At 34.4% G+C, this 22,818-nt stretch overlaps 1 protein-coding gene across 2 annotated transcripts in view; it reads left to right on the top strand.

The window, feature by feature from the left end:
• Positions 1 to 22,818, top strand: part of FSTL5 (follistatin like 5) — a 768,631-nt gene that overhangs the window by 40,599 nt on the left and 705,214 nt on the right. For both annotated transcript variants that reach the window (XM_060653856.3, XM_060653855.3), the window contains exon 2: positions 9,576 to 9,717. In XM_060653856.3, coding sequence (XP_060509839.2) covers positions 9,592 to 9,717 — 126 coding nt within the window. In that variant the 5' untranslated portion in view covers positions 9,576 to 9,591. The remainder of the gene's footprint in view (positions 1 to 9,575; positions 9,718 to 22,818) is intronic.

The following is a 22,818-nucleotide window of genomic DNA, read 5'->3' as shown; positions in this document are numbered from 1 at the left end:
TAAGAAAATCAGTTTATGAACACAGCCACAGGGAGAATCCATATCTTTTTATTTTAGCTATTGTTCTTTCTACTATAGCATGCTGCTACTCAGCATTACAAATACTTTTGGTACAGTTTTTAGCAATGAATATTTTCAGTTTATCAACCACAAGAAGAAAAGTGCCTGCTTGATGTCAGATTTCTGTGAAAATGAGCTAAAACTCAGAAATTCAACATGTCAAATAAACTGCATACAAAGATACAGGAACATTATTGAAGCTGCTTCTTTTATGAAATTGTCACACATAACCCAGGTGGACATACAGTGTAGAAAAGCTAAGTGCAGAATATTAAGATATATCATGCTATCGTGGTTATATTAGTCAATGTTTTTTAACCACTTATTCTGTACCATGTTGCAGGCGGCAGCTTTTAGGAAGGTGGAGAATTGATGCCCCTTTAGGTGTACATATAAACATATATAATCCAGAATATTCATTCAAGTTTATTATAAAATAACTCCAGTTTATTAATTGGAAGAAGGAACTGACAGAAGATTTGATAAACTGTATGGAAATAATTACATAAAGTTTTTTTAATTGTTTAAATGTATTTATTTTTGAGACAGAGAGAGAGAGAGACAGAGCATGAGCAGGGAAGGGACAGAGAGAGAGGGAGACCCAGAATCGGAAGCAGGCTCCAGGCTCTGAGCTGTCAGCACAGAGCCTGACACGGGGCTCGAACTCACAGACTGTGAGATCATGACCTGAACTGAAGTCAGACACCCAACTGACTGAGCCACCCAGGCACCCCACATAAAGTTTATTTTTAAATATTGTCTATTGAAGGCCATCATAAACAAAAAGACATATGGAATTAATTTAATTTCAACCTATACATAACATACTTTTTTACTATTGAATCATGAATGTGTTATAAAGTCAAGTCTGGGGACCTTCTTTGGGAGATTGAATATTAGTCACTATATGTTGTCTTTTTTTCTGCCTAAGTTTGAGGCACCAGTACATGCAATTTGAAGTCCAGGCTATTGTAAGGTTATATAATTTAATAAAATTCCTTGTTTAAGTCAGCTAGACCCAAAGTTTCATTCTGTTTCAGTTGTCAAACATGCTTTAAAAAAATAATAATAATACTATATATCTATATATCTATATATCTCCTGTACTATATATAACCATTGTATAGAACTATAAACTTCTATATGGTTATATATCTCTCACAAATTTTATATATATATACATATATATGTATATATATATATACATATATATTCATAAAATCACTTATTCATATAATAGTATATGCTTATATATAACAAATATATCTAAAACTACTGTATAACTACAGTTACATAAGTGCTACTGTAACCATGTATTTATAACTTTAACCACAGCTATATATAACCATCTTCCCAGTGAAGATCATTTTGGTCAAACAAGTGTACAAACAAAATTATCCAAAAATTCTACTTGAACAATATGATTCTGTAGAGATGGTGATGCTGAAGTCCTTTCTGTTGGCTTTTGGAAACTCTTTCTGTTGGCTTTCTATTTATATTAAATATAAAGTTGTTGGGGTTCACAGAGCTTCGGCTTCTAAACAGTGCCTTAGACACTTAAAACTTTTGTACACGTGTTATTTATTTCCATAGTGAATGGATTCTGGTCAGAAGTGTTGTAGCATTTAAAAGAAAAATACCGTATTTGGAATCAGGAGAGTGACATTACACGCCTATGACTACTTTCCTTGTAAGCACAAATGCTATTCTTGCTGCTTACTATTGTCCTCCCCTATAAAAAGAAAGGGTAACACTAGGTGTCTAATATGAATTTCACTTCTCTTATCTTGTATTCTGTGTTGAAGTTCATTTTTTTATCTTAAAAATGTTTTTAGTGCACCAGAGTGATTAATATAACTGCAGCATAGTTTTGTAAGGCAAAGATGGCTTTGGAAAACAAATATTTACCACCCAACATACTTTTCATAATGTGGGATTTTCAATTGTTTAAAGGAGAGTACTCACATCTTTTTTAAAAAATTAAATGGAATTCAGTGTGAATATTTTCGCCTAATGCAAGCTTAAATTATTATACATTTCACACTGCAGTCCTTCCAAAATGCCAATGAATATATTTTATCTATATTTAGCTTCTTTCTTTATCAAATTAAGCTGGCTATTGAAAGGTATAATTGGTTTGAATCTGGACAGTTTTGTTCATCCAAATTAATGACTCAGATGTCATTGAAATCAAAGTTCCTCCTTTGAGAGTTAAATTAATTTAATGGTCATAATTCTTATTATTTAACACTTCTATTCTTATCTTAGATGTTAAGAAAAAAGTATACTGCACATGTTATACTCTTTCAATACAGAGTTTTATATTTAAAAGTTTTGGTCTTTTCAGAAATATGAACCGATAAGGTGGGATTAAGAACTAAAGAAGTTTCCATGTTTTTGAGTGTTTCCATATAGAATTGAAAGACACTCACCCATGCAGTATGGACAGAGAAGTCACATAGCTATTGTTCTCATTATCACTGCATTTGTTAATATGTATCTCCATTTACATTGATCCAAAGTGAATGTCAAGTGAAAGATTCTCTCTTCCACTAGTATTCAGTCTAAATAAGTAGTTGTTTGTCCTCTATGGCTACTTCATGTACAGGCTATTCTTCTATATCTGCATCATTTTGTGCATGTTGAAAGTAGAATTAAATCACAGAATCATGGGTCAAAGGTGATTGGAGTCAGCCTTGGATTCCATTTTGACAATAACCAGTTTTGTGAACTTGGAAACCTTATCCTGATAAGTTTCTCTTTCTTTATATTTAGTTCAAATAAGCAATAATATCTATCAGAAAATATTTTTTGGATAATTAAATATTATTAGGTATCATCCTAGTATGTCTAGTAGGATATGTTTGACGTATGGATAGTAGGATAGTATGACGTGTTTTTCCTTTGCTCTTCTCCTGTATGGTTCTACAGTATGAAAGTGGTGACTCTTAGCTGTTTTCTTTTTCTTTTTTTTTTTAATTATACTTATTGGACTGGATATTTGAAGAAAGGACAATGATTAGGAGATTACATTGCTCTGATGAGGATAATCTACTAATAGAGGGAAAGAATCTACTTCTGTGATAGGGAGAATATATTTCCCATAACAAAAGTAGATCCTTTGGAAAAATTTTTATCCTAGGAGAAATACTAAATTAGAACTCAACCTCAGAGTTCAAAGCCATGGGTATGAAGTTAAAGTGGGTCAAAAGATACAAACAGGTACTGCAGCAGATCTGCCTGATAGATACAAAGAAGTCTCTCCCATCTTTCCAACTTCAGTTGAGCTAAGGAATGAAAAGACTGTCAGTTCTTGACAAGGGAGGCTTTTCCACAGGAACTCCCCACTGAAAACCTGGTTTTGATCCAGTTGTAAAACAAAAGCTTTTTATAATAACAGCAACTTGAATTCTAGATTGATTTCATAGTCAGTTTTAATGAATATTTTCAATTACATGAAGAATATTAAGAATCCCTTAATGTATACCTACTATTTCAAATTAATTACTTATCACCATTAATTTATTCATTCATTTATCTATCTAAAAATATTTATTGAGCTCATGCTGTATGCCAGGTACTGCTCTAATTCACACAGGTAATTAACAAAGTCCTGTCTTTATGGAACTAATGTTCTGGTTGGAAACGTAGACTACACAAACCAGTAAAAAATATAGCATGGCAGATGATAATACCTGTGGCTTCCAGTCATTGCATTCCAATGAAAATTTCCATCTATCTTTTTCTTCAAAATTAAAATTTCACTATTTTCATTTTCTCTACCTCCTAGCAGCATTTATTCCTTATTTTGACTAAAACTGCCTGAGGGCTTAGTCTTTGGACCTCTTCTCCTTTCCAACCTCTTCCCATCTCATACCTGGGTTAGATGACATATAAATGCTAAGAACTCCAAATAGGTATATCTAGCCCATACCTCTTTGCTGAACTTCAGGTTCCTATATCCCAATGAATATTCAACATCTCCAATAAGACTACCAAAAGGCCTCTCAAAAAAGGAATAATAGTTTTCTCCCTCAAACTTGTTTTTCCCCATATCCTTATCCAGATCAGTAAATCTACCCAGAAGGAATAATCTGGTATAGATTCTAGACTATATAGTGTCATAAATCCCTTCCTGCAGATGAGGCCCAAGTAATGCAATTGGTTTTGTTTAGGTTATACAGTATGACAAGAGGTAGGTTAAAAGTCAATTTTTCTGTCTCATAGAATTATAGAATACCAAAAAGGAAAAAAAAAAGTAGTAATAATTTAGGCCACCTCCCTGTTTCAGAAGAGAACAGAGAAGTCTATGGAAGTTAAGAAACTCCCTAGATTGTGACGGAACCAGTTTAGTGTATCTCCCTCTGCAGCTATATAAGGATGTAAACCTTCTTAAATCAATCACCACCGTGCAAGGTGAAAAGACACTTAAGGGAGATATGTAAAAATTGCAGCAGAGAGCAGCAAAGTCCATGTGAAATTGACAGGGGAGATTTCACAAAGGAAGTGACTGGGGATATTTCTTGGAAGACCTATAGTAGTTTTCTAGGCTGGAGTGAGAGGCAGTGAGGGTACTTCCGGTGAAACCCTCAGATACTTGACTTTTCTGCAACCTTTGATAATATTGGGAATTGCTTCACCTTGATATTCTTTTCATTCATAGACATAATACCAGTTTCCTTCCCCATCTCAAATGCTACATTTTGTTCCTAAGGCAATACTTGAACACTCTTAGTTTGTTTTCCCAAATGGTGAGATTCTAGAGAATGTGTAAACAAATCAAAATCCCTGAAATATTTGAATCTACTAAATCATGTAACTACTCTAAATCCTACTGCCATAAGCAGCACAGCATGTTACACCATATGGTGAATAAAATAGTTTGATTCAGAGAAAAATATTATTTTCTGAAGAAAAGAAACCTCTTTCCATTCCCCTTACCATTTTCGAATCTAACTTTGTTAAATCAAACATTAAGCAGATACTTTTTAGATTTGTGAACATTTTGTTTTCCCTAAGTTAATAAAGAGATTGTTTTCTGATGCTTCCATATACATGTTGGGGTTACAAGGAAAAGTCATAGGATCATTATTGCACCATCTGTTCCAGCTGGTTTGTTTTAGTCACATGCTCCTCAGTGTTCTTACTGAGCTATCACAAACTGCCAATTAATTATGAAAAGCTAACAGGTTGTCAGAGGTTATAGTACTGAGAAAGTTAGATCATGAGTCAGTATATCCTGGGATCGATTACTACAGATTTACAATTTCCAGAACACCTTCTGTGGATGAGTGAACTTTTAAAGACATAATAATGGCATCCTTTGGATCCTGTAGCTGAAGAGAAATAAGAAACTGATGATTATTTTCTGAGCATCCATCAAGAAGAGTCATCTTTTTATTTAGTTTGCTAATTGATTGCTGTATAATTGGATTCAAATATTTTCTTAGTAATATCTTAGTGAAGAAAATCTTGCAAGGTAGCCCTTCACAGAAGATAAATGCAGAAATTGGTTGTGTTCTTTTGTCTTGTCTAACACTCAGTGTTGAGCTCAAATGCCTATCTGTACTAGAAATACAAAACAAAGAGATATGACTTTTAATATCAGTTGTTTCATTTTATCTGTGGTATCAAGTAAATCACTCCAGTTGCATGATAGCTTTTGCTGAGATAAAGCATTCATATTTTAAAATTTTGTGTAACTTGGTATTATTAAGAAATTTTATACTTGAAAATTCTAGGACTATCAATGAAAAAATTAATCATGGTTAGTAATATGAAAAGTGGATTTAAATGTTATAAATAAGTTGTATATGATGCACTGAAGGCTTACATGTTGACTTGTTATTAACTTTTGGTGAAATTTCTTAAAGTAGATATTCCTAGTCTATTGCCTCTTGGCAGAGAAAATATTTCAGGAGACTGTTGAACTAATTATCAATGTGTGGAAGTTTACTTACCCAAAATTTATGAGATTTTTGGTCACCTATTAAAATTTTGTTCATTCAGTCTATATAGTATATGAAATATTTGTAGCCCTGTGGAATATATGTGTGTGACTGTGTGTGCATGTGTGTGAGAGTGCATTAGAAAGAGGAAGAAAAAGCGGTGCCTGGGTTAAACCACCAACTTTGGCTCAAGTCATGATCTCGTGGTTTGTGAGGTTGAGACCTGTGTCGGGCTCTGTGCTCACAGCTCAGAGCCTGGTGCCTGGTTTGGATTCTGTCTCCCTCTCTCTCTTCCCCTCCCCCACTCATGCTCTGTGTCTCTCTCGATTTCTCAAAAGTAAATAAACATTAAAAGAGAGAGAGAGGAAGAAAAAGAGAAACCCTTAAATGTTCAGCTTAAGAAATTTATGACTTCACCTTTACCCCATCATGGGGGGACAAGGTTGTGATCATACCTCTTTTCTCCCTCTCCTGTTTGACAACAGAGTAAAATAGTATTCAGAACCCTTAGAAAATATCCCTTCAGCTCAGTTGGTACTATTTGCTTTATTCTTGGGCTCTATCTTGGATTTAAAATATTCCATCCAGTTGTCTTATAAACAAATATTTACCTCTGAGAGAAGGATTAGACTATACATCAAAATGACAGCAAAGGGATGGATTGCAAATGAAATTATTTAGTTTTCTGGGTTAGTTTTCAGACATTTTGTAGTGGTAGTGAAATAGGAATTGCATTCAATTTCATCAAAATGCAAAAAACACACTCTGTTTTTTACTATTGAATGCAGGATGACATTCATTTATGCATTCATTTATTGAGTGTCTAGTAGGTACCAGACAATTTGCCAGTCCCAGATGATATAATGCTAAAAAGAAAAAAAACAACAACCCAGATCCCTGCATTCATGAACTTTGAAGGAGATGATAATTATATAATGCAGTGAAGAAGACCAACATTATTCAAATTATCACATTAATGATGTCTAATTACAAATGGTTGCTCTGAAATGAAGGGGAACTGATCTATGAGAATGACTAGTTAAGAAATGCAATTCAGGCTTGGTGTGATGAGGACAACCCTTAAGGAATATGTTTGATATGTGAAGGCCTTTGGGTGATAAATGGGGGTGGGGAGAGGTGAATTTCAAATGGTGGAAATACTGTATGAAAGTCTTATAGTGAGAATGGACCAAGTAAGTTCAGTGTGGCTGGAGAGCAGTTCTTTGGAGGAAGAGAAAGATATGCACAGCCTAGACTTATAGATTATTTCAGGGATTTTGGTTTTTATTTCAAGGGTAAATGAGTATATCTTAAAGTTATTAACAAGGGCAATTACATCATGATATTTGCTTTTGACATGATCACTCAGGCTATTGGGTAGGGAATAATTCAAGGTGTATGTGCATAAATGTGGATGGCCACTGAGGATGTGATTGAGGCAATTTAGGGGACAAGTGGTGCTGATAATTGAACTAGGGTTGTGACAGTAGACTGGAAAGAAACTAATATTTGGGATATATAGTTTGAAGGTAGAACTAACAGAATTTAAGGGTGGGTTTGATATGAAAGGTAAAGGAGACAAATCTGTCTCCTTTGTCTCTGGCTTGAGTAAATAAATGAGTGGAAATCTGGGAAAGCATGACTTTATGTGGGGTTTGTATACTATAAACTGTTTTTGAAACATAAAGGTGGAGTTGTTAAGTAGGCTAACTATGCCAATCTGGAGATTGGATGAGAAGCAATAATATAAAGGTTTCCCCTGCTATCTGTAAGTATAGCCTTTCTATAAAAACTTTCATAAGCCAAAAAGCGTAAAATGAAGAAGGAATTGTCATTAATTTATACTGAAAAATTTTTGAATGTTCTCAGACCCCCCAAAAAACCCTCTTAGTCTTTTCTGATACCTTAGGAGACATCTTGCTCACAGATGCACAAAATAAATCAAGATAAAGCATGGGCGCTCACAGACACAGTTCAAAGCTCTGGTGGCTTGGTGCTGACATGTTGAATGTAGGTGCCTGGGAAGGAGCTTGGTTGGGCCATTGTCTCTGCTCCATGCTCCTGAAGCGCTCTGCTTCCTTAAGGGCTGACTGCAAAACAAATGCTCAATACTGTTAACCCCTTTCACCTTTTTGTTTTGTGAAAGCAAAAATCGCCTTCGCATTTCTTTTGGTTAGTGAAAACAGGTACTAATGTAGCTGTTCAGTAGAAGCAAAGTGGTCTAAGGTAAGTTTCAAAAAGCAGGAGGTAGATGTAATTAAAACCACAGATGTTGTTGAATGTTTGGCTGCATGAATAGAGTAGGTAAGTGGCTAACAACAAAAATTTGATAAACTATAATATTAAAGAGTGAAGCAAAGGAGTGGGATGAACTTGCAAAAGGGCTGAGAAGGAGTTTTCTTTACAGAAATTTACAGAAATGGAAGTCAGGGGTGTCATAAAATTCCAGGTAAAGTGACCATTTCTTGAAAAAAAGAAATGTTACTTGGATAGGGTGATAGAAATGCTTGCATGGACTCGGTTCAGAAGTTAGCTAGAATGAGATACACAACTCTTTCAGAAAATTCAAAAAGTAGAAGAGAAAAATGATCTTTAAAAAATCTTAAAAAACCTTAAGATTTGAGCATCTTTAAAGATGGACGTTAATAATTGGGTGGGCAGTTTAGAAAACAGTAACCAGCATGGTTAAATACTTGGTTAAGTTTCTCAAGAAGTCAGATGTACAGTATGGATTAGGCAGGAGCAGAAAGAGCTCTTTTTTTTTGGGGGGGGCACATTAGGTGCAAATATATGTTGGTGAAAATGATAAAAAGAAATATAATTTAATTCAAAGCATTGATTTGTTGGTTAGGAAGAGGGCTTAGAGTTATATGATAATAAGTTTATGCCATTTTACAATTTCTTTTGTGTGTCCAAAGACACAGAGAAGTGGAAAGACTCGTATAGTTTTGAGTTTAAAGCACTTATGAAGAAATTTTTTGAAAATATTCTTTGTGATAGTGTTGGAAAAATGCACTCACAACTCAATATAACTGTCTGCCTAATTGTTGTTGTACCTCAGTTTATTAAGTGCCTACCATAGAAGACTGCCTTATCAAACTGTCAGCAGTCTTTACTAGTGAATTATTTTAGTTAAGTGATATTCATCAAATGTACTCAAAGAGGAGTTCAAGATTTATAAGTATGTTGATAATTGTACTCTATACACATGCTTAGAAAATTAACCATGGTTTAAAGTTGGGTTTTTTTTTTTTTTCATTTTCATTTTCTTTCAACTTGATTTTAATTATTTTTTTCCTCAATACATTTTGATTGGCTTCTATATTTCTATGTATGTAATGTTGTGTAAAGCTGTACGAGTGAGAAATTTTTTAACAAACTGTTTGTTACGATGAAGGGGATCCTAATCTTTAATTGGAGAGGCTTACCTGTTATGGATTCAGTTGACAGTTGCCTACAAGTATTGATTAGATCTGTGGAGATTTCTATGCACTATTGAATATTTCTTGATGCATTTTTTAAATATATAATGCATTTTCTGATTACTTGCAATGCTAATTTTCACAGGTGGAAAGCAATAAGAATGTTTAAGTGCTGGTCAGCTGTTTTGGTTCTTGGATTCATTTTTCTGGAGTCAGAAGGAAGGCCAACCAAAGAAGCAGGATATGGCCTTAAATCCTACCAACCTCTAATAAGATTGCGACACAAGGTACAGTCACCACTCTGAATTTGCACACAATGCCTACCAATTATGAACTAAACTACTAGGTGTCTGCTTTATTATTCACTCAGGAGCACTTATGTCAGTATATGCCTTCAGAATAAAATTTCCATATAAAAATGCACATTTAAAAATGAGAAATGACTAATTTAGAAATTTATAATTTGGGGAATTAAATATTTCTGGACAAAATATAGAGATGGTTTATTGAAAAAATAATCATTAAAATTTACATTAAGCCATAGTAATGGATTTATAAAAATAAGTAAATCTGTTAACCTAATCAATCAGATAGTTTCTGTCATTTCCATATTAAGTTTAGGACTTTTTAAACTAAACATAAGTGTTATGTTTTTTAATTAGCGATAAAAGTAAATAAAAAAGGATATCTATTCCATCTGGAGATATATAGGTTGACAAAGAATTAGAATTTGTAGAAATCATTAGACATTTTAATTTCATAAAATTCATGTTATTTTATATTGGGCAAATACATCACTTCCTTATGTTAAATATTTTCAAACATAAAATAAGCTGATATTTAGACATACTATAAATTATATAGATTACTTATGTTAATTAATTAATTATATTAATTATATTATACTTATATTAATTAAGCTAGTGCTTTTATTTTAATAACAGATCATTATGCTAAAGCAGTTTCATCCAATCAAATTAATTTAATCGAATTAGATTAAATCAAATCAAATCAATACATTTTGGTCTTAATAGAAAGCAGATAATAATAATAATTATGGGAGAAAATATATATTTTAAAATTTCTTATGTTACTTGTCTTAAAAGAAACACTTGAAATAAATATAAGTACAGTTGACCCTTGAACAACATGGGGTTATTTAACATGGGGTTAGGGGCACTGACCCCTGCATAGTCAAAAATCTAAGCATAACTTTTGACTACCTCAAATCTTAAATACTAATAGGCTACTGTTGACTGATAATATAAACAGTTGATTAACACAGATTTTGTATTGTATATGTATTATATGCTATATTCTCACAATAAAGTTAGCTAGAGAAAAAAACATTTTTAAAAATTAGAAGGAAAAGAAAATTTACATTTATACTACTGTACTACATTTATTTAAAACATCATGTATAAGTGGACCCACCCAGTTCAAACCTGTGTTGTATAAATACATGTATGTTTTCATGCATATATTTTTGCTAAAAATTCTTTCATAATATTACAGCGTTTTGATAAAATAGGTTACTTTTACTTGGATTTTTATGTGCCAGACCATAGGGTAAGCTCTTAAATGTCATATTTTATTTAATCTCCAAACAATCTTATAAAGATGTACCAGTTTAATTTTATATATGAAAAATCAATTTTATAGAAACATTAAGGGATTCAATGAATGCATACATTTATTAAACATATTAACTGACCAGGGTAATGTGAAGTATAAGCTTGATAGCCAGAAAAGAAATAAAATAAGTAAAATATGAAAATATACTTCAATGTCAAAAATCATTGTTGAAATTTATTCATGTGTGAAAGGAAATAAGTTTCTAGGTAAATGCAGCTGGAGAATTGGACCTGTTCTGCTACCTTTCAATTATCATTTGTGTTCCCTACCTCACAGACTGTCAGTTTCATCCTACTCCAATTTTTAGAAATAATAACTGCTTTATGAATATTCTGAAAACATTATTAATGCAATGTATGGCTTATTTTGTTACATACTAGTAATTATTTAATCTTTCCGTTTGTCTCCCCTGAGTTATATGTTTTGAGGTCGGAAACTATGCCTTTCTAATCTTTTCATTCTGGTGCCATGAGTATAATTGATACTGTTTAATTGACTCCATGGCAGAGAAATGATCAGCAGAATGCATGGCTATGCTGTTTTTATTGTTCTTCTGCTAAATATAATACCACAGGTTTTTATGTGTCAGTGTACTTTTATAAACCATTTTGAATTAAATGTGGATATTGAAGATAAATTATTTATCATGTATTGCCATGAGATTTAAACCTTTAAAGAAAAGAAACAACACAGTGAGTCAAGCCTGTTTTAGAAACACAGATAATCACTCCAAATGATCAAAGTTACCTCTCAGTCTTTTCCATCTCTATGGGTCTTACCTCTGAATAGTTACAGATAATATATTATTACTGTTATTTAAAAACAAAATGGCAGAGAATATTAGTAATACCTAACTTTCCAACAATTTTGGACAGAGGTAAAATTAAGTTATAAAAGGATTTCGTGAATGTGTGTGTGAAAGTGTGTATCTTGACAAAAGTAAAGAATATCCTAGGTTGTGCCAGTCCCTGCCAAAACCCCACCAAGTACTTTCCACTCACTAGCAACACCCCTACCCAACCACAGGGAATACAAGGTCTTTATTTCCCCAAGACCTTGAGGATTAAGCTCATTATAGTCTGTCTATCTATCTATCTATCTATCTATCTATCTATCTATCTATCTATATAAAGTAGGCTCCAACATGGGGCTTGAACTCGACCCTGAGATCAAGACCTGAGCTGAGATCAAGAGTCATATGCTCAACCGACTAAGCCACCCAGGCACCCTGCCTTTATTTCTGTTTGAATCAATTATTATTTGGATTCCAGAAATGCCCTGCCATCCTTTTTCCACTGATTCCCATTTCAGTTATGCTTAGTTGCAACGTTAGTGGTAAGGCTTTCACAAACCATAATTAAAAACTGTTACAGTCACAGACATTTTCTATCTCTCCTTTTAAAATACATTTTCATCTATAGAACTTATCACCATTTGTCATATATATTTATATGAGAAATATATGTTTTATATGTGTATGTGTATATTTGACTTATTTATTAGTTTATTGGATTGTTCCCTTCCATCATGATGTGAGCCACTATTCATCTTGCTATCCTACAGCACCTAAAATTGTATTTGGCACATGACCAACATTTAATAAATATGTATGGAATGAATGATTCCACCTGCTGACTAGAATAAGGCTGAAATCATATATTATATGGTATATATAATTATATTATATAGTTTATTATAATTATTAATAAATTAGGTATGATTTTTCTATTAATTTATCATAGTAAGATCAACAGAGAAATACTTAATAAAATGTTTAAAATAGATTATTTTAACATACATGAATTAATTTACTATTATTTATTTCCTATTATTTGTTATTATTTATTGTAAATAAAAATGGTTTTATTTAAATCACAAAGAATATAAATGTCTATATTTCTGTAAGACTTAGGGAATACACGAGAAGATTTTCTATTTGGTTTAGGCTCCACTGTATTGAATATATTTATTGACTAAAAAACTATAAAATAAATAATAGATAAAATAGATCTTGAGATATAATTAGCTATTTTCCACATTTTCCCCAGAAAGATGTCAGTACTTTGAGTCTAAACAAATATTATGTTTAGGACTCATGTTTACCAAATGTTTGTGTGCCAACTGTATAATGAATCCTCGTTAGGGAGAAAAAGTGAAATGTGACTTATTTGTCAGATTACATAGAAATACATTGTAGATAGAAATATAAATATATATGTACATATTTTTTATCATTTATAACTATATGTACACATAAATATGATTGAAAACCTATGTCTGTGTCTCAAGATAAAAATGAATACCATATAAATTCATCATGTTAATTATAGAAATTCTAATTATAGTCCACAGTATGTCTGAAGGAGCTGATCATGTGTTTTTAACTGCTGTGTTATCCAACAGGCATTTATGAAACATCAAATGTAAGGATTCAGTAGCTTTATTCCATACATTAGGTCATTTAATTATGAATATTCATATGCAGTAAGGAATTTTATTATTTCTTAGATGAGGAAATTAGATTCACAAATGTATAGTAATTTTTACTGTCACATACCTAGAAATTTAGGAGAAAGGATTTAGGATTGAATACACAGAGACTAAATAATGCAGAGTACACAATGAGAACTTTTTATAGTAATTTGACCTATGTGCCATATATTTCCTATTCTCCCCACATTCTGATCACATTGTAGGAAGGTAGGATATTATATCCCTCTGTCGTTGGATGGGACTGTGTGTGTAGTTCTGGCCAATGAGTTAATAGAAGTGCCATGGAATGCATCTGGACTGAACATTTGACTACACTTACAAAATGTTCCTGAACTCTCTTTTTCCTCTAGCATTACAAACAGCATCTGTTCAAGGTAGTGGTTGCTTAATCATCCCAAGTATCTAAATAACTAGGAGGAGTAAAACACCCAGGTAATTAGTGATTGTCTTGAAAGGTAAAATGAAAGAGAGAAAAAACAAAATAAAACAAAACACTTTCATTTTAAACCACTGAGATTTGAGAGTTGTTTGTTATCAGCATGACCATAGCCTATCCTCACCAATAAGGACAGAACTAGAACTTAAACTCTTATCACCTAATCAGAAATCCTGGGTTCCTTTGTCTGTACCATCCTGGTTTCTTATTTTATTTCCATTCTTTGGATTTTTCTTACTCTCTTTTCTCTATTTCTTTCTTGTCGCTACTTCTTTCTGGGTCATAATTTCCCATCATAGTATAATTTCCTATTGTATTTACAGCCCTTAACATGTGTGTCCTAATATTTTAGCATATTGTCATATACTCTAATTGGTTGGTTGTAAATCCTGTTAGGAACAGAACTATACCTTACATCCCTTTTCTTACCTATAGCGCTGATCACATTGCTGCATCATTTGCTGCTACTAATAATCAAAGTCAGGCTTGAAGGAAGACCTTATGAGGACAACAGGAGTGTTCTTTGAGTATACCTAGTGGTGCCACTTAAAGACCTTAAAATTCTTACATCTTTATGTGACCAGAGAATGCTATGTCCAACTTAATGGTACAGAACTACTCCTGCAAACCAAAAGGGGTTTATGATTCCTTTACCTTCTAAATCAAAATGTTTGTCTATGAGAGTAGTTACTATATAAATGGACAGAGTTAGCATAATTTAATACATCCATAGAGTGTTGCTATGCACCATTTTACAGAATACTTCAAAGATGTCATTTGTGGGAGATGAGTTTTTTCTTTGGTATTAAAGAATAGTAGCTGTGGATTGGTGAGAGTAGTAGGAGAGAACTCTAGGGCAGGAGACAAACATTAAACAGCTCATCAAAACCATGACTGCTTAGAGGCTGGAAACCTTCAGGCAAACCCGGCAGCATTATTTCCTGACTGAGGAAAAATTGTTCCATTCCATCTGAAATATCTGACTGCTTGTAGCATGTTCAACAGAAGGATCTTAAAATGTTAATATATTCTGCAGAGGTCAGAAAGCAAATCAGCACAGTAGATAAGAGCAACAAATGGTGGCAATGAAGGGAGTGAGGGAGTACTGGTCAAATAATCAACTAAATATTAAAGACTGCACTAAGTAATATATAAATCGAACTATTTATGCCATATACATCATAATGGCCGAATATTATTAATAAGTCACAGATTTTTTCTAGTCAAGTAAATTATGTTTGAAAAATAAGAATATTTTTGGAATTTTATTTCTGAGAAATGAAATTCCAGTATTAACTGAGCTAGTTCCCGGACCAGGTTAAACGAGCACATATCACAGAGAATGCTACATGAGAAGATATGTGAGTTGAAGGACACCATGTCTATTGTATGGCCCATAAGCCTGCCTTTTCTTTGTATCAGAGAAAAACATGACCTTTATTACTCTGACGGCAAGTATTCCTGCCCTTCTCTGTGAATGGACATACAAACTCTTCTAAGGCTATAAATACACTTTCTCTTTGCTCCAGTGAGAGATGTTATCTCTATGTTTCAAGACAGTTTTCTATCCAAGTATCCCTGGCAAGATAGTCCAGAGCAAATGGCTCAGTGTCTCTGTACATGAGGCCTCAGTACATGAGGGGCCATGGAAGATTTTCTCTCAATGCATATGGAGAGCACCACATTTAACAGGAAGTTAGAATTGCCATCAGGTATATCTAAAGCCAAAATTAATTCTGTGTGTGTTTCCAAGTTGATGTGAACACCCAGTATGTGGTTATAGGATCGTCTTACCTTTCACCTGGTTAACTTTGTCCTTTCTGGAACTCTAAGGGGAGAGAAATAGTTTTCTCACCTTTGGATGTGTTGCTTGCATATTTGTTCCATCAAACCAGGGTATATTTGATAAACTGGGGAAAATTGGCATGCAGTGGACTTAATCATTCTGCCTACTAAACTAAGTCAAGAAAGGGATATATCTAACTTTTAAAATTCTCAAGGTGAAGACCTGCTACAGAAAATTGTCATTTTATCCCTTCAAGAATGAATTCTCAAAGCAGTACTGTTATTATAGATGTGTAAGGTGGTATGCAAAACAGGATGCTCCTTTACAGTTCTCTGACTCTACATTAAACTATTTTTTGTAAACCTTTAAAAGTAGCTATAACTTGAAAGACTGGAGCTACTTTGCATTGAAGATTTAAAGTTTTGAAACGTTAAAAATATGATGTTTTAGCATTCTATTTACATCTATTCACAAAGTATAACAAAGTAGGCAAATAAAGTCAAATTTATATAGTACATTAAAGCCAAGCTTGTGAGAATTCCAGAAAACTACTTATGTATCAGCCTTGGGCACATATCATGTTTTCTACCATCCCAATATGGATTTTCATGTGATTTGAGTCACAGTGCTTCCTCCAATGCAATGATTTGAAAAATTATCCTGATAGTTAAAAAATGGTTTTACCCCTGTTTTTCTAACAATCATTGATTCGTTTACTAATCAACAAATACCAAAATATTAGGACCTACGTACAATGAAATAAGTTTGTCATTACTGTTCATTTTCTTTAGGTTGACTTCCAAAGCCTTCTTATGTTTAGATCTGGTTGTCTTTTCTCACCATTTCTGTGGCGAGGAGAGTACTACATCATATTAGCTTGATAGAAAATCCACCTATTAACACATCCTTATTATTTGCTAATTAAGCACATTATGCTACTTTATATTCAAAAAATAAAATATAGGTATGTTTTTTATAACAGGGTTCAATGTGGATATGCTACACTGTAGATGTAGGAAAAAGGATTGTGAGTTAACAGGTCGTGAGTTAAAGGTGAATGAAGTAGAAATGCCTTTATCTGATCATTAATATTAATATATTGCATGATAGCATTTGCATTCACCACTTTAATGTGTAAATTAATTATAAGTTGTTTTGTACATCTTCAATTATTAAAATTCTATTGTGAATTCAATTACCACACCTCTGTATTATAAATGAAAGGAAATATCCTGATTCATGAGCTTGATATTCAGCATGTTTAAAAGATAAACACCCTATGGTATATGAACCACAAATGAGTGTGTGGTATTACTTTTAACTAATATTACTCACTGTTTATTTCAGGCATCAGTTCCCTATGTATGAGCTGAGAGTTAGGTTTTTAGAGCCACAAAATAGTAGAAAATATTCAATCCATTTAAAAATATATATAAAACCAAGGACCTGAGAGGAAAATTTCTTTGTTGAGGATCACACAGGTGGGTGTTGCTTGGCTAATATTAGAATCCAGATTTTCCAACTTCCAAAACAGTTTTCTTTTCCTTTAACACTCAAGTCCAGGTTTTCATCAGCAAAAATATGCATTCACTCATTATATCAACACACATTTATTAAGTAGCTGCTGAACAAAATGCTTCAAATTAAGTTCTTAAATACACTTGCTGGTATGCCTGTGATCATTGGTGAAGTAAACCTCTCAAATGAGTGGGTTGAAAATACAATAAAAGACCTTATTTAATATATAGCAAGGGAACTGGCCCTCAGGGAGAGCCAGTGCCAAGTTTGCTTCATAGAGAGTAGTCTACAGGAAATTTAGTAGTCTACAGCATATTTGCTGGGCTAGGCACTAGAAAAAACATGCTTAGTTAAGTTGTTGAACTAGTCACCAGGCTGTCTGAAAGTGATTGTGAGTTTATCAGTTGTGTGGGGTAAACAAACAGCCCATTCAGAGATGGGGTTGTCAGTCATTACACTAACAATTGGTAGAGATATTTGACAACATAAAAATTCTATTTTAAACATTCTGTCAGGGGCTTCTGGGTGGCTCAGTTGGTTAACGGTCAGACTTCAGCTCAGGTCATAGTCTCAAGGTTCGTGGGCTTGAGCCCCGTGTCAGGCTCTGTGCTAACAGCTCAGAGCCTGGAGCCTGCTTTGGATTCTGTGTCGCCCTCTCTCTCTCTCTCTCTTCCCCGCTCATGCTCTGTCTCTGTCTCTCTCAAAAATAAATAATAAACATTAAAAGTATTAAACATTCTGTCAGAAGTTTGCTTATATATTCTATCAGAAATCCTGGCAATGTGGTTTTGTTTTTGCCTCTTTTAGTCTTTCTCAATTTTCTTAACAGGCTTTTTTAAAATTTGTTTTTCCAAGGTAATTTCTTTTTAATTTTTTTTTTTATTTGAGTATAGTTGACATGCAATGTTATCTTAGTTTCAGGTGTACAACATAGTGATTCAGTAACTCTATATGTTATGCTTACTACTATTTTCAGTGCAGTTTTAGGTTAACAACCAAAGTGAGCCCAAGTTCAGAGTGCCCATATTCCTCTTGGCACCACACCTGTGCACCCCTCCTCCACTATCAACCTTCTGCTGGATATTTTGCCATTTAGATTTATATAAATCTTTTATAAAGATGTCACAAAAACGAGTGTTCTGACGATATTCAAATAAGTAAACAAATATAACATAAAATTTTAAAATCTATTATTTGAAGTGATGTAAACATTCTCTTAAGTGTGTAAAGGTTTAATCGCTTATATTGTATTTCTTTCAAATTTATATTTTATTTCTTTTAAATTTTAAATATACAGCAAATTTGAATGAGCTTTACAGTGAATGTTCATGTAACCAAAACCTAGACAAATATTTTCTTATGCTTGATTTTCACATATATGTGTATATGTTTGTGTGTATCTCCATTCCTCTTTTAATTTATTAATCTACCATATTTTTTATTTATTTCAAATTATAGACAGTACACTTTTCTGTCTTAAATACTTTAGTACATATCATTAATTAGAGTTAAATATTTATTTAGAGATTTTTTTTCTTTTGAGATGACATTTTATACACAATGGAAAGGTCTGCTCTTATGTTTTTATTCTTTGAATTTTGACAAATGTGTGCACATCTGCAATAAATACCAAAATACATGGGGCACCTGGGTGGCTCAGACAGTTGAGCGTCAGACTTCGACTCAGGTCATGATGTCCCATTCGTGGGTTTAAGCCCTGTAACAGAGCCCCCTTCAGATCCTCTGTCTGCCTTTCTCTCTGCCACTCAACTCTTTCTCTCAAAAATAAACATTAAAAAATTCAAAACACAATTATTTCGGGGAAGATGGTGGCATAGGAGGCCAATGGGCTCACTTCATCCTGCTGATCACTTAGATTCCATCCACATCTGCCTAAATAACCCAGAAAAATGCCAGAAGACTAGCAGAACGGACTCTCCAGAGCCAAGCATAGACAAGAGACCCACGGAAGAGGGTTGGAAGGGCAGAGAGGCGGTGCACGCTACAGGGACTGGCAGGAGGGAGCCGGGGTGGTGGAAGGGCAGCCCACCCTGCAAGGCAGAGCCCCAGAGTCTGGCTTGCAAAAGCAGAGGGACCAGACTCCCTGAGTTCTGACAGCCAGTGGGACTTAATATCTGGAATGTTAAAAGTCAACAGCTCTGCTCTCGGAGAGCAGGGAGGGCAATAGGACTGGGAGGGACTGTTGTTGAGCCCCAGAAGGAGAGCTCGGTGGGAGAACAAAGGCACTGGCAAGTGCCATTTCCCTCTCACATCCCCCAGCTGAAATTCCAAAGGGAACCAGTTCCCGTCACTGAACTTTCTTGCACCTTGCAAACGCCTAGCACTGTGCTTCTGTGGATCAATCCCTCTGACGGGCCTGCCTCTCTCCCAGTGCTGCAGGTCCCCTCCTGCAAGGGACCACCAAAGGCAAAGCAAGCTAAGACTGCCCCTCCCACCCCTGTTCACCTTGTGGATCCACACTGGCTAATATATCCTATCCCATCAGAGCAGCACCACAAGCCTGGCAGTGTGCAAGTAGCCCAGACAGGGGCCACACCACTCCACAGTGAGTCCTGCCCCTGGGAGAGGGGAAGATAAGGTACACACCAGGCTGACTGTGGCCCCAGCAGTGGGCTGGGGACAGACATCGGGTCTGCCTGCGGCCCCGCCCACCAACACAGTTACTCTGGACAGCACAGGAGAAGTGCCCTGCAGTTTGGAGCTACCACAGGGACTACCCAAAATGACGAAATGGAAGAATTCTCCTCAAAAGAAACTCCAGGAAGTAGCGACAACTAACGAATTGATCAAAACTGATTTAAACAATATAACAGAACAAGAATTCAGAATAATAGTCATAAAATTAATCGCTGGACTTGAAAAAAGCATAGAGGACAGCAGAGACTCTATTGCTACAGAGATCAAGGAACTAAAAAATAGTCATGAGGAACTAAAAAATGCTATAAATGAGGTGGAAAATAAAATGGAGGCGGCCATTGCATGGATTGAAGAAGCAGAGGAGAGAATAGGTGAATTAGAAGATAAAATTTATGGAAAAAGAGAAATCTGAGAAAAAGATAAAAAATCCAGTAGTATAAGGGGAGAATTAGAGAACTAAGTGATGCAATCAAATGGAACAATATCCGTATCATAGGAATTCCAGAAGAAGAAGAAGAGAGAAAGGGGCTGAAGATGTACTTGAACAAATCATAGCTGAGAACTTCCCTGATCTGGGGAAGGAAAAAGGCATTGAAATCCAAGAGGCACAGAGAACTCCCTTCAGACGTAACTTGAATCAATCTTCTGCACGACATATCATAGTGAAACTGGCAAAATACAAGGATAAAGAGAGAATTCTGAAAGCAGCTAGGGATAAACAAACTCTAACTTACAAAGGTAGACCCTTAAGAGTAGTGGCAGACCTATCTACTGAAACTTGGCAGGCCAGAAAGGAATGTCAGGAAATCTTCAATGTGATGAACAGAAAAAAATATGCAGCTGAGAATCCTTTATCCAGCAAGTCTGTCATTTAGAATAGAAGGAGAGATAAAGGTCTTGCCAAACAAACAAAAACTGAAGGAATTCATCACCACTAAACCAGCCCTACAAGAGATCATAAGGGGGATTCTGTGAGTGAAATGTTGCAAGGACCACAAAGGACCAGAAACATCACTACAAGCATGAAACCTACAAACATCACAATGACTCTAAACCCATAACTTTCTATAATAAAACTGAATGTAAATGGACTAAATGCTCCAACCAAAAGACATAGGGTATCAGAATGGATAAAAAAAACAAGACCCATCTATTTGCTGTCTACAAGAGACTCATTTTGGGCCTGAGGACACCTTCAGATTGAAAGTGAGGGGATGGAGAATTATTTCTCATGCCACTGGAAGTCAAAAGAAAGCTGGAGTAGCCATACTTATATCAGACACACTAGATTTTAAATTAAAGGCTGTAACAAGAGATGAAGAAGGACATTATATAATAATTACAGGGTCTATCCATCAGGAAGAGCTAACAATTATAAATGTCTATACACTGAATACGGGAGCCCCAAATATATAAAACAATTACTCACAAACATAAGCAACCTTATTGATAACAATGTGGTAATTGCAGGGGACTTTAATATTCCACTTACAACAATGGATAGATCATCTAGACATAGGATCAATAAACAAGGGCCCTGAATGATACATTGGATTAGATGGACTTGACAGATATATTTAGAACTCTGCATCCCAAAGCAACAGAATATACTTTCTTCTCAAGTGTACATGGAACATTCTCCAAGATAGATCACATACTGGGTCACAAAACAGCCCTTCATAAGTATACAAAAATTGAGATCATACCATGCACACTTTCAGTCCAAAATGCTATGAAACTTGAAATCAACCACAGGAAAAAGTCTGGAAAACCTCTAAAAGCTTGGAGGTTAAAGAATACCCACTAAAGAATGAATGGGTTTTCCAGACAATTAGAGAAGAAATTAAAAACTGTGTGGAAACAAATGAAAATGAAAATACAACAATCCAAATGCTTTGGTATGCAGCAAAGGCAGTATTAAGAGGAAAATACATTGCAATCTAGGCCTATGTCAAGGAACAAGAAAAATCCCAAATACAAAATCTAACAGCACACCTAAAGGAAATAGAAGCAGAACAACAAAGACACCCCAAACCCAGGTGAAGAAGAGAAATAATAAAGATCAGAGCAGAAATAAACAATATAGAATCTAAAAAAACAGTAGAGCAAATCAATGAAACCAAGAGTTGGTTTTTTGAAAAAAATAAACAAAATTGATAAACCTCTAGCCAGGCTTCTGAAAAATAAAAGGGAGATTACCCAAATAGATAAAATCATGAATGAAAATGGAATTATTACAACCAATCCCTCAGAAATACAAGCAATTATCAGGGAATACTATGAAAAATTATATGCCAACAAACTGGACAACCTGGAAGAAATGGACAAATTCGTAAGCACCCACACACTTCCCAAACTCAAACAGGAAGAAATAAAAAACTTGAACAGACCAATAACCAGCAAAGAAATTGAATCAGTTATCAAAAATCTCCCAACAAATCAGAGTCCAGGACCAGATAGCCTCCCAGGGGAATTCTACCAGACATTTAAAGCAGAGATAATACCTATCCTTCTCAAGGTGTTCCAAAAAATAGAAAGGGAAAGAAAACTTCCAGACTCATTCTATGAAACCAGGATTACTTTGATTCCCAAACCAGACAGAGACCCAGCAAAAAAAGAGAACCACAGGCCAATATCCCTGATGAATATGGGTGCAAAAATTCTCAATAAGATAGTAGCAAATCGAATTCAACAGCATATAAAAAGAATTATTCACCATGATGAAGTGGGATTCATTCTTGGGCTGCAGGGCTGGTTCAACATTCACATGTGTGATACATCACATTAATAAAAGAAAAGATAAGAACCATATGATCCTGTCTATCGATGCAGTAAAAGCATTTGACAAAATTCAGCATCCTT

The sequence above is a fragment of the Panthera onca genome, chromosome B1, assembly GCF_046562875.1.
Source record: "Panthera onca isolate mPanOnc1 chromosome B1, mPanOnc1 haplotype 2, whole genome shotgun sequence".
Lineage (NCBI taxonomy): Eukaryota > Metazoa > Chordata > Mammalia > Carnivora > Felidae > Panthera > Panthera onca.
The sequence above is the reverse complement of the archived record's forward strand: the minus strand, read 5'-3'. Positions and strand labels throughout refer to the sequence as shown.